Here is a 13695-nt window from a genome sequence, read left to right on the forward strand (position 1 = left end):
ATAAGGTAATTGTAACTGATTTAGACCAATAAATCAATTATCAATGAATGTGATCTACCGAATTAGACTATTTACCGGATTTGTAATCACATAAGCAACACGACGGGTGCCACATGTGGAGCAGGATCTGCTTACCATTCCGGAGCACCTGAGATCACCCCTAGTTTTTGGTGGGGTTCGTGTTGTTTATTCTTTAGTTTTCTATGTTGTGTCATGTGTACTATTGTTTTTCTGTTTGTCTTTTTCATTTTTAGCCATGGCGTTGTCAGTTTGTTTTAGATTTATGAGTTTGACTGTCCCTTTGGTATATTTCATCACTCTTTTATCATTGTCTTTAAAAAAAATCAAATAAATGAGTTATTATTCTTAAAATAATTCTAATAGAGAGCCGTTGACGATGACGAATTATGATATCGGGTGGTGTGGTAGGATTATAATGATTATCTGTCACAGTAAAATAAATCATGATATTGGTCAAAGGTCATACAGCATTCATTAATGAATTTCAAAGACAAAACTAACAAAACATTTTAAGGTTTCAATTAGGCATATGTTGGGGGTTTCAAATTACTATTCTGGGGTTTCAAATTACTATTTGGTCTTGGTGTAAAGTTAACTTCCACTCAGGTAATAAAGACAAAAAATGCATATCCGTTCAATGTTAACAACAAGAAAAGTCTTCCTTCAAGAAAAGTACGCCTTAAAGGAAAGAAGAGTCCACTCTTCAAAGTTATTTTTACGAACTTTTATGTCTCTTACGACCATAAGTGTGGTAAAAAAGCTGATTTATAATAATCCTTTTATTCATTTGTTCAACACCAAAACAATCTTGTATCTACGTAACTTCCTATCTATGTTATGATTTCATACATCTGTATATTTCAATTTGTGTCATCAAAGATAAGAAATTCTATCAATCTACATACCACGACATCATATCAAACTTACGTGTACAGCGATGGCGTCCATTTTATTATTTGCTGCACTTTATTTTTTAACAGCTGATGGTATGTGCTTTTAATTTTGTTCCGATTAACATCAACACATTACTTTCTAGTCACATTGACTCTCTTAACCTGCTGAATAATTTGATTAACAATGAATCTTTTTTTATTTCTGAAGTATCTTTTTCAATGCATCACATGGAAAAAAAGAGGCAAGTTTAAAAGATACCAAAGGAACATAAAATAACAAAGCGTTCAACGCACTTTCGTCGATTTATTTATGCTTGTTTCTGAAATTCGGCCTATTGCAATTTTACGACAAAACATATAATATTGAAGTCTGTGACACCTTATTAAATATAATTGATCACTTGTAATTGTTTAGTAGGATCGGAAGCCATGTCGCTAGCTCCATTAACAACAACTACATCATCAAATTGCGTGGACGCTACTTTTGTCAACTGTAAAGATAGTCATGTGTGTAGTGATACCAACTTGAGGAAATACTGTCCTGTGACCTGTGGGGTTTGCAGATATAAAACATGTAAAATATTAAGTTAGCCATTTAAACATACATATTATCAACAACAACATTTTGTTTTTGATTGAATATGTCATTAACAACAATGTGTGAGTTTGATATAGAATGTCATTGATGTTTCCAAAATGAACACGAACTTGCCTCTCCTACTTTACTTATTCAGGTGAACAAGGTTTTGTTATTATCAAATTATTACATGACATTTATCATATTCGATGTTTTATTAGACCAGGAGCGACCGAGGTTTATGATATATCTGAAATGAAAAATGAAATTTCATGATCTTTTTATCGTATGCAACAATAGAAAAAATAACAGTTTACTATATTGATCCTTTAAGGAGGCAAAAGCTGTACAATTAGTGTTCATCGCTTTAACTCAAATTCGCATATTCAACTAATGACATACTAAAACGTATATCCAAATTTTAAAAAATCTAAAGGAAACAATATACCATGCATAATCTCGAGGTTTTGTATCATTATTTCGTGTTTAATTGAGTTTAGACGCAATCTTATTAAACATCACGGTGACCTTCCGTAGACTGCCGATGGTTATTTATCTGGTTAGAAACATTAACATAGTTGTAAATAGAAAGCGCACTCGTTCAATTGGGTTTTGATAGGTTTGCTTGATTTCATATTAAAGGTTAACACAATATCTTAATAATCTATTTTACCTATATAAAGATGAGTTACAGATTAAATCAGTCAATAACGTGGTTTATCCTTGTTTTATTTATATAATGTTGACATTCTTTACATTTTACTGATGCATAGTTCATGTGTAACCCATCTCTAGCCAAGAGGCTCAATTGACGTATCCATAATCACGGATTAAATGAAGTCGAGTAATTCACTTGCAAGTGAACAACTCATTAACAATGTGTCTTCTATTGTTTTGATCAAACTGAACCAAACTGGCTGTTAAACCGAATTTTTATTTCACTAAAAAATGATTTTACTTTCATACATGATTAGAACAAAAACAAACATATATTCTTATATCTTCTCTGTTTTTCTATATCACGTAGCTAGTGCCCCTTTTACGTGGACCTCCAGTAAAAAGTTTAAAAAGTTAAAATTTTAGAGTTTACGGACGCCCGACGTCAAATGTTATCAAATAAAACTGTTCATTGATAAAGGTTACTCCTCCTTATGGAACCTTGAGTCAAAAGTAAGCATATGACTTTCAACAAAAATACGGCCAAAAGACACATGTTACATTGACATTTCATTAAATTCATTATGAATTTCAATACCAGAACAAAAAATGTAAAATCACAAAAATACTGAGCTTCGAGGAAAATTTAAAACGGAAAGTCCCTAATCAAATGGCAAAATCAAAGGATAAAACACATCAAACGAATGGACAACGGTCATATTCCTAACTTGGTACAGGCATTTTCAAATGTAGAAAATGGTGGATTGAACCTGGTTTTATAGCGCTTAACCTCTCACTTGTACAACATTAGAATCAAATTTAATAATATTGATAATGAAGCGTGAAAAAAAACCAAACAAACACAAAAGGTAAAATGTCACAAATAAAAGTAAAAAGTCTAATTCGGTCGGTCACATTCGTGAACATCTTTTGACTCGTTTAATAAATACTCAATTTATTGTTTTCTCTCTCTCTCTCTCTCTCTCTCTCTCTCTCTCTCTCTCTCTCTCTATATATATATATAGAAAAATATATATATATAGAAAAAGAGATTAATGGGCGACACGACATTCCTGCAATATATTTTAAACAGTGCTTTGGTTTTTTTTTTCGTATGAGATAATTTTCGATTGAATACGTATCTGAAAATCTAGTGATACTTTGGTTATTTGAAAGTAAACACAAGACAACGTTAACGCTGTTATCAACATGTTTCTAATGGTGTATATTTGTCATCTAATAAGGGGTAAGATCAATCTTTAGAATAACAACAACCATGGTTTTATATAATATAACAGTTAACCACTGGTGTCAAAAAGAAAAAGGTATGCCGACCAATCACGCATATTTATTCATAAATCGTTTGTCAGATATGTGGACAACTGGAACTATGAATTATGTCAACCCTGTAAACAGTTATCAATGGTACTCGTAAATCTATGGACAAAAAAAATTCAAGATCGGGGTAACAAACTCGGGGTAACAATACCTTTTAGTGAGCAACTTTTCTGGTTAACTGATTGTTTAGGAGATGATTTGCTAGTAGAGAATTGGTTTTCAAAAAGAATAATCTAGTTACATATTCCCTAGAAAAGTCTATCACTAAAGTTTGCTACTATTGACCTATATATATACAAATTTAGTTCAGGTATCTATGATGAGTTATTTTAGTAATATATTTGTCTCAATTCCCTTTTTTGAAGCTGTTAATGTGTCAAATTAGATAACGATTAAGTATTGTCTTTGTGGTTTAATTCCAGACTCTTGTCATGATGATCATGTCTTTAACTGCAACAAAAATGTTTGTGGATTTCCTTCGCTTAAAAAATTCTGTCCAGTTACGTGTGGAACATGTGGTAAGTATACAATATTCATAAAAAATATGGAATTCAACATTTAGTCTTCAAAATTATTTTGTTTAATGAAACGGTACATCCAAGGGAAATCGTGCATTTATGTTATGACATGGATGGTTTTTGATATTAGAATTAGGACTTTTGAAAACGAAGTGCTGCACCTCGCTTCATTTATATTCCATGAGTGGCAATAAAGAAAAACAGAATGCAAATTAATACATAAACAAATTTCTTTCAAGGTGTTCATATTTAAGAATGCGGTTTGTCAATGATTAGAAAATCCAAATAAAATGTTGTTCAATTGAAAATTGTCCTAATTGTTTACCTTTCCCATTAAATATGTGATTTCATAACACATACAAATACATTCATAATAGAATAATAAACATTTGGAATTAGAAAATAAAAATAAAATTATACAGAAAAAAACTGTTTAGACATCACACTACCTCAATAATGCATGTATATGAAAATAAACAATGAAAAATGTCATACTAGATCAAAAGAAAATAATTCACTTTTAGGGTATGGCGCAGGTTCTGGGCCAGGTGGCACTGGGATGGTCAACAGTGAGTGTATTTTAAATGAAGTGTTGTTTAGTACATGTTGATTATAATATCATTTTTAATCATACTTATCTAAGATTCAAAACCAAATTTACCTTCTAAGTATTTAATAAAATACTTTCAACCAAGACACGACACTCTTCAATTAAATATAACAAAAAAACATACTGGAATAGACAAATCGTATGATAAGCAATTTACAAACTAAATGCATGTAATTGGGTTCATTTGAATTAAGATGCTGTTATTACCAATGTTATTTCAACTGATCGGGCGGAGCTTACATTTTATTTTGCATAGGACAGTCTATTTGAAGATGTGTGTGATACGGATTATTGCCGTTATAATTATTACTGATTTCTAATCACCTATCAGTGTCATCAAAGAAATTTACAAAACAATGACTGGACACGTCATCGATGAGTTTGTCCTAAAACACCTATCTATAAATGGACTGGTTTATTATGAGCGAACTGGTTAAACTCCGCCCAGTCAAGTGAAATAAATCGAGTAATATCTGTTAAAGTATATATCCATATATAGAATATAAAGTGTGTGAATTAACAGGATTTTTAACATGTTCTGAGTTTTGGACTATTATGGCTATTGCGTAAAATGATTATATGAAATGAATAAACATGGAATCGTTAACCACTGTAATAAAGTAGTACTAAACTAGATGATTGCAAGTAAGACCTTTTTTTACAATAGACAAGAATGGCATGGATTTAACTGCAAATTGGTCCAAGAGCGGCCTTCAACAACGAGGGAACAGATATAAATGCCCACCAGGCAAACAGTATATAATGCAAACAAAAACTAATGATTTTTACATTAACAAAACGAAAATAAAATAGAAAAAACAGTAACCAAAAGCAACCAACTTGTATAGCGTACACAGATTGTGGCATTATTAATTATACCTACACATGGTATAAGTTTAAACAGGTTGTGTTTTCCATATAAATACATTATAAAAAAAAACAAAGATGGTTGTACTCACATAATAAGTATTTTTTTAAATGGATAGTTCATAACCGTATTATTTGCCAACTCATTTTAGATAGCAATTGCATGGATTTGGGATCTAACTGCAAGGAATACCCTCGAACATTTTGTCACGAACCCTATGTCGGTTGGGCTGAACATCATTGCCCTAAATATTGTAACTTTTGCGGTAAGAAAACTTTGAATTGTCCAACTTTAACAATTTTGAAAAATATATCTCGCCGAGATATGTCCTTATGCAATAAAATGAATTTATTGAACGTTGGTTGACCGATATGTGACTTACCTAGTTAGACTATTTACCGGATTTGTTATAACATAAGCAACACGACGGGTGCCACATGTGGTGCAGGATCTGCTAAACACTCCGGAGCACCTGCGATCACCACCAGTTTTTGGTGGGGTTCGTTTTGCTTATTCTTTAGTTGTCTATGTTGTGTCATATGTACTATTGTTTGTCTGTTTGTCTTTTTCTTTTTTAGAGCCATGGCATTGTCAGTTTATTTTCGATTTTTGAGTTTTACTGTCCCTCAGACTCTGGTATCTTTTGTCCCCCTTTTAGGCCTATAAATGTGGCTAGTAATACATCATCTAGATATCAAACAGAGATTGCCAATATTAATGAGATGTTATATAGATGAAGATATATATGTATATATATATAGAGACTAACATGCACATGTTGTAGTGTGATGAAGATTTTTTGGGTCTATTTGATTCCGTGTCATAGATTTGGAAAATATGTAAATGATTATTTTACCTTTATGTGGATGTTTTTATAGTGGCTCGTAGCATCCAACGAAAGGGTCTTTTATGGTTATCGCTTTGTTTCATTTTACATTTTTTGACATTTAATTTTCTTCAACGCTGAGTACATGTTCAACCCATATCCAAATAAAAGGTTTGCTAATGTTACCTATAATGTTTTATCGCACCGCGGGTAACTTATCACGTGGTAACCCCCTATGAGACCGTAGGGGGTTTGTAGATTTCATAGGGGTTCATGACGCGTTAATGGTGACGTCATCTATTGATGTTGTTGTGTTTCATTGCTTATTTTTCAACCTCACCGGCCTCACCCCCTATTGATTTTAATAACCCTCTATGGATCCGTAGGGGGTCAGTAGCGAACCATATAACTTATAATATTTACTTTTCAGTGAGCAACACAGGCAGCAAAACCAATTCTTCCGTAATAGTAACAGGTATGTTATACTGAATACTAGTGTTCAAATTTCGTAAATAAATGATATAAAAAGGGCTGTATGTCATATCCGTCAAAAGTATGGAATTCAATATTTGGTTTTGAAAATAATCTAAGTAGAAATTTAATTCGTTTTTTAAAAATCAAATCAAGAATTTTAGTGAGTGAAAAGGTATATTAAAGAGAAACCGTGCATTTATACAAAGACATGAATGTCTTTTTTATTTGATTAAGGACGTTATTGATTAAAGGTTTGATAAAAAAAAAAATTGAAAGCGAAGGACTGTGCAAGGATTCAGTTATAGTTTATTAATGACAATACATAGAAACAGAAGATACATTTGTTTTTATTAATATTCAAATTTCTCTTCATGTGTTCATGTTATAATTACTAGTATGTAGTTTGTCAATAATAACAAAAGCCAATAAAATGTTGTTCTTATCTATTAGAAAAAGATTTCATCACATGATAAACCAACATTGAAAATAAACTAATAGAAAGTTTTACATCAGATATAAAACATAAAATTATCATATTAAAAAAAACACAAAACTACTCCACTACATCAATTGTAAATTAGAGTAGGACAATAACAATCAAAACCAAGGAGTAAACAAAGACTCACAAAACCAAAGGACATTTACATCAACAGTTATGAATAATAAGTAAGAAACAACACGAACTCCGCTAAAAACCGGGAGTGAAATCAGGTGCTCCGGAATAGGTAAGCATTTCCTGTACCGTATACGGCACCCGTCGTGTTATTTCTTTTTTCAGTTCGGTAATGATGGAAGGTTATTATGACTGAGGAAGAATATCAGATATGATTTCCAATATAATGGCCAATAAGCTAGTGATGGCGACAGTAAAATTTCTTGAGTGATGACCTTAATTTGATTGGTTCATAGCCCTGTCTTAGAAACTTTACTCCATATGCTGGTGCCGCTGGGATGTTGCTAAACATAAATGGAAAATTGACTATAGGAAAATTAAAATCATCGCGTTTGTCATTAATTTTGGTATTCAACCTACCATCAGTAGTCATTTCGAGAAAAGGGTTTAAATAGGAAGCAGATTTATCTGTTTCGGTAGAATCTTTAATTTCAAGTTCACTTGGATATATTAAAAAGTAAAATCACAAAAATACTGAACTTAGAGGAAAATCAATTCGGAAAGTCCATAATCACATGGCAAAATCAAATAACAAAACGCATCAAAAACGAATGTAAGTGATCACTGAATCTATTATTATTAAGAGACAGTACATCAACAATATACCGAAAGGTAAAATTAAAAGACTGGGCTAGTTTCTTTTCTCCTTTCTGTACAAATCCTTGGATAAATTTTGTTTCCTAGGAATATAAAAGCAAAGAAACAACAAAAATACCATATTAGTTGAACAGAGAATAATTTATTTTTAGGGTATGGCGGTCCAGGACCAGGCGGCACTGGAATTCCCAACAGTGAGTGTAATTGAAGTAATTTTGTTTTAGTACATATTGATAATAATATCATTTTCAACCATTCTTATCTAAAGTCAAAAAACAAATTTACCGTTAAACGTATCTTATAAAATACCTACAAGCAAGACACAACACTCTTCGAATAAATACAAAAAACAAAAATAAAAAATTCAGCCATGGAAAAATCGATTGATAAGACATGTACATAAGAAATACTAGTAACTAAATGCATTTAATTGGGATAATTTCAATTCAGGAGATGTTAAATTTATAATTAATTATCCATAGAATCTTGTTTATAAGTAAACAAAACCTGTAACATTTTCTGAGTTTTGGACTGTAACGGCTATCGCGTTCAAACCGTATTTGAAATGAATAAATATGGAAATCGTTTAGCACTGTAATACAATAATATTAAACTAGATGAGTGTAAATGGGACATTATTTACAATAGAAAAGCATGGCATAGATACAGTTGCACATTGGTTCAAGAACAGCCTTCAACAATGCAAACAAAAATACAAAACAGTCTAATTTTTTAATTAACAAAACGAAAATGAAAAAAGACAAAAAGTAACCAAAATCAACACTGAATTGCAGGTTATTAAATAAGGCGTATACAGATTGTGGCGGTATTAGTTATACCTACACTGGTATTAATTTAGGCATCTATATACATTATCGATTTTCTTTTCAGAGATTGATGTTTTCACATATTAAGTGTTTCTTTCAACTGCTAGTTCATAACTTCGTATTATTTGCAAACTTATTTTAGATGGTAATTGCACGGATTTGGTATCTAACTGCAATGCCTTCGATCTGAGTGTTTGTCGTGAACCCTATCTTGATTGGGCTAAAAACCATTGCCCTAAGTATTGTGACCTTTGCGGTAAGAAAATTTCATATTGTCAAACCTTGTCAATTTTTAAAATAAATTTCGCCCGAGATATGTTCGTATGCAACAAAGTGGCTTATCTCAAATATTTAAGATTTTTTAAAAGAAATATTTGATATTATTTTTCTGAAAGCCAATCATTGCTCTAAGCTATTATCATTAAAAAAAGATACAATTCAATATTTTTTGACAAAAAAAATGATAACCATTTGAGGAGCGAATAGATATGAAGAACAAAAGATGTATGTATAGTCACAAAGCCAGTAATCTTTGGACCAAAACGTTTCATCTGAAAATAACACGCTATAATTTCATTTATAATTTGCAGACTTCAAACGTGGAGTATTTCAGTTATTGATATTATAAGTAACTCCTTCTATATATGAATCATACATGTTGTGTCAATGTCAAAGAATCAATCAACACAAGTATGCAACGTAAATAAATAACGGACTCTTCACTCATCGACTGGGCTCAAGTGTAGCAATAATTCAAATTGAAATACTCGGATTAAGCTGTCTTCCCGTGGAATAGATCACCTTATCTGTATTTGGCAAAACGTTTAGGAATTTTGGTTGTTTTTTTTTTTTTTTTGCCTTTTTAACTTTTTTGGATTCGAGCGTCAATGATGAGTCTTTGGTAGAAGAAACGCACGTCTGGTGTTAACACAAAATTGAATGCTGGTATCTATGATGAGTTTATGTTAGATTCGGTGCATCGAAGGTTTACTTTTTGTGATTAATTTACTTTTTAATAGGCAGTGTAGGAAGTGTAGGCAGTACAGGCAGTTATACAAATACAAACGTTGGAACAGTCGCCAGTACGTAATAATGAAGTTTTCTTTTGATCTTTATTTAAGATTAGTGTGACAGTAGTTTACTTATGTTTAAAAGTAACAATATCGAAAAGAAGACAAAACTTATCACCCGTTTAACTGTTGATTACAAATAACAAATTCCAAGCGTCAAGCTTTACAAAAAGGAGAAGACGTGGTATATAACTGACAATGATTGATATTTATCCATTAACATTCAATGGAATGGATAGAAGCAATTATAAACAATCGCAGAAAAAACAATTATAGTGGTCTTCATGCCGATATGAATCAATCCAATTGAAAACTAACACCCTAACTTAAGAAATAATTGTCGAAAATATGATAAACATGAATCAACGACAACCACTGAACTACAAGCTCAAACTACAAGCTATTTGGTTGAGGCAGTCCCAACAAGGATCTTCATTTGTTTTTATCATGACTACCTCAGAGATATTCTGGCAAACTTTAAGGAGCCAAAACTACAATGCGATCGAATGGGAGGTCAAATGTTGAACTAATTATTAAACATAACTAACGAACATAAAGAAGGAACATCTATTTCACTACAAAGTTATTTAAAACGAGTCAAAGTACTTATTATTATTTATTTAAGCTGTAACCTGTGAAGATCGGATTAGTAGTTGTAAACAATATGGTCGTTATGCTTGCCTTGACCCATATGCTGACTGGGCAAAACACAATTGTGCTAAAACTTGCAGGTTTTGTGGTAAGAGATGTTTCAAATTCCTATATATGCTTGCATCGGGTTGGAAAAATTAATCTAATAGTCTAACTTATAAATATACATGATACAAGATAATCGTGAACAATTTGTAGAGGTACCAGCACAGTATGTTAGGACACTTTGGTTAATTCAGATCAGTTCAATCTAAACTAGGTTTAGTATCAATCACTCACTTCAAGCAAAATTCTTGAAGAATAATAAAACAACCTACATAAAAAAATGAAATATAAACGAAACTCTTTGACAGGGCTGACAATTGATATTTACATTATTATTAGGTATACTGCAAACCTTTTTTTTTAATTTTGTCTTTAGAAATTCATCGACTTCAACATCATTATAACTTTAAATGTGAATCCTTGCGCGACGTGCAGCGCTTCCAATTGATAAAATGAACAAACTTGCCTGTGTATACATGTGGCATTGCCCAGTGTCGGATACAGAAATTTTTGTTAGTGGAGGCCCACTGAATGCCTATGAGAGGGGGCCTGCTTCAGTGATTCCCTATATAATCAACCAATTTGTTCCCAGAAAAGGGGGCCCTTCCTTTAAATCCGCCTCTGTTGCCAATCAACTTACTGACAAAACGTCTGTTTGGGGAGAAAGAAAGACGCGATTCGCCTGCCAACATCGATGTTGAAGTAAATAGTATGTAATGAGAAACACTCTAAATAACTTAGATCACATATTGTAAAATCAAATGCACAACTTGATGTTCTGTAGAGAGAAAAAAATGTGTGCATGTTTTGTTTGAACCTTGTCGAGCTAAGTTCAAGGATTTTCAAATAATGACGCAAAAGACGGCCAACGTGACAGGCCGACAAGAATAATATTTCACTGTTAATTGCTACAGCTTCAACATCGTTGTTTTAATTCAAAATTAATAGTCGAAAACAATGCATATCTTTACACATCATTTAATTATTGCTAGAAATACTGTAAACCAATTTTTTTCGCGAATACTTTATAACGCATATTGCTCGTTCTATTTACGTCGATTTGATTTCGTGATTTTCAAAAAAATTGGATGTTGTTAGATATGAAATATCTATGTTTTACGTTTCCGCGGCGATTTATTTTTGCGAATATAAGTTGGTTGACAGTATATAAAATGTGCCTTTTTAAACTTTAAGAGCTCAGCGTGTATATTAATTTGACGTGTTTATATGATATTTTTACTTTGCTTTTTCAGCTCAACTTGCACCATGATAATAAGCTGTTATGTTTTACAATCATAAAATAAATTGTTCAATAAAATGTGTCACCCTTTTATTGATCTTTCAAACACCCTTAGTTTCTATATTTGAATAATTTGTTTCGAATATTTAACCTACAATAGGGGTAATAAATAGCATATTTGTTGTTTTTAATTTTCTTGGAAGTGATGGGGAAAACAAATATTTATAGTAAAAAGCTGATCAGAAAGGGGGCAATAACATGTTCATAACACCTACAAAAACAGTTAACAATGCAAAAATGCTGATAACAGTTAACACAGTGGGTTGAAAACAGTTTACAGTTAAATTTATCTCAGATAACGGTTAATAACACCTTAAAAAAAGACCAAAACAGGTTCACCTAAAAAGGTACACCCCACCCAAGTAGAACCGACCACAATATCTGTATTTAGCTTTTACATGTATGTATTTAAATTTAGCAAGCAACTCAAGATTTTATCTGGAAATATTCTTTTTCGGACCCCTCGACAGATCAACGTAGGATAAGAAAAAATGGGCAGAGCCACGACAACGTGTTCCACTGAACATCAATTCAAAGTTATTCAAACACCTTTGTTTGTTTATAATCTTGGTCAAACTGGGTTTTAACCTAAATAGACCGTTCAGATCATGCTCCAATGGTTTTTAAAGTCGTTCAATGTTTTCTGTATTAGTCATGTTAAATGTTTAGTCTATAGTCGCTAGCCAAGGGTTACAATCCATTCCCATCCTCTCCGGTAGGGAGTGGAACGTAACACTTGGCTAGCGAAAATGAGTGTATTATGATTTAAGACACGCGCGTGCTAAAGCCTTAATCACTACGAGCCCACGACACATCTATGCAGCGCCACGAAATGGTCAAATCTCGGGTAATTTGTGATCATCGTACGACAGTCGCACGATATTTTGAGCATCGTGGCGCTGTCGTGTGTCGTGGGACGAAAATTGGACATGCCCCTTTGTTGCTCTACGATTTTTTGTCGTGTCACTAAATGGTGGCTGTCGTGATACTGTCTTACCTTAGCCGTATTTGGCACAACTTTTTGGAATTTTAGATCTTTGTACTGGTTTGAGTTTATAAATATTTTGATATTAGCGTCACTGATGAGTCTTGTGTAGACGTAACGCGCGTCTGGCGTACTAAATTATAATCCTGGTACCTTTGATAACTATTTACACCACTGGGTCGATGCCACTGCTGGTGGACGTTTCGTCCCCGAGGGTATCACCAGCCCAGTAGTCATTACTTCGGTGTTGACATGAATATCAATAATGAGGACATTTTTATAAATTTCCTGTTTCCAAACGTGGATTTTTTTCGATAAACTAAGGATTTTCTTATCCTAGGCATAGATTACCTTAGCCGTATTTGGTACAACTTTTTGGAATTTTGGATCCTTTATGCTCTTCACCTTTGTACTTGTTTGGGTTTATAAATATTTTGATATGAGCGTCACTGATGAGTCTTGTGTAGACGAAACGCGCGTCTGGCGTACTAAATTATAATCCAGGGTACCTTTGATAACTAATTACCACAGTCGTGCGACTGTTGTGCGATAAAAACATTGTCGTGGGTACCAACATAAACCATTTTAATACGATAATATCAAATTTCGTACGATGCTCGCACAACATTGATTGTCTGTCGTACAACAGTGGTACGTTCGTCGTGCAACATTTTATTTTTGTTTTATTTAGAAGAATACAATTCGGCGGGAATAAATTTTTGGAAAAACATACCGTCTTCCGTTTTTTAGGGGATGGCTATTCCA

The 13695-nt window shown here is 32.6% G+C and overlaps 1 protein-coding gene across 5 annotated transcripts; it reads left to right on the top strand.

Annotated features, from left to right (window-relative positions):
- Positions 1-882: 882 nt before the first annotated feature.
- Positions 883-11963, top strand: LOC143079986 (uncharacterized). Of its 5 annotated transcripts, none has more exons than XM_076255620.1 (11): positions 883-1007; positions 1333-1488; positions 3909-4004; positions 4529-4573; positions 5634-5747; positions 6739-6783; positions 8205-8246; positions 9022-9135; positions 9899-9961; positions 10575-10688; positions 11899-11963. In XM_076255620.1, the coding sequence occupies exons 1-11, from the start codon at positions 959-961 to the stop codon at positions 11913-11915; spliced, it is 855 nt and encodes a 284-aa protein (XP_076111735.1). In that variant the 5' UTR covers positions 883-958; the 3' UTR covers positions 11916-11963. The 5 variants fall into 5 exon arrangements, with proteins under 5 accessions (XP_076111735.1, XP_076111734.1, XP_076111736.1 ...); XM_076255619.1 differs by having other exon boundaries at positions 910-1007; positions 1330-1488; XM_076255621.1 differs by having other exon boundaries at positions 910-1007; positions 1330-1488; positions 9908-9961.
- The last annotated feature ends 1732 nt before the right edge of the window (positions 11964-13695 follow it).

The sequence above is a fragment of the Mytilus galloprovincialis genome, chromosome 6 (genome assembly GCF_965363235.1).
Source record: "Mytilus galloprovincialis chromosome 6, xbMytGall1.hap1.1, whole genome shotgun sequence".
Lineage (NCBI taxonomy): Eukaryota > Metazoa > Mollusca > Bivalvia > Mytilida > Mytilidae > Mytilus > Mytilus galloprovincialis.

Bases quoted from the DNA above. Each gene is read 5' to 3' on its own strand.
- LOC143079986 (XM_076255619.1), top strand. From the start codon at position 959: ATGGCGTCCATTTTATTATTTGCTGCACTTTATTTTTTAACAGCTGAT. The intron at 5,748-6,738 runs GTAAGAAAACTT...TTTACTTTTCAG, and splicing joins TAAATATTGTAACTTTTGCG to TGAGCAACACAGGCAGCAAA. The intron at 9,962-10,574 runs GTACGTAATAAT...TATTTATTTAAG, and splicing joins AAACGTTGGAACAGTCGCCA to CTGTAACCTGTGAAGATCGG.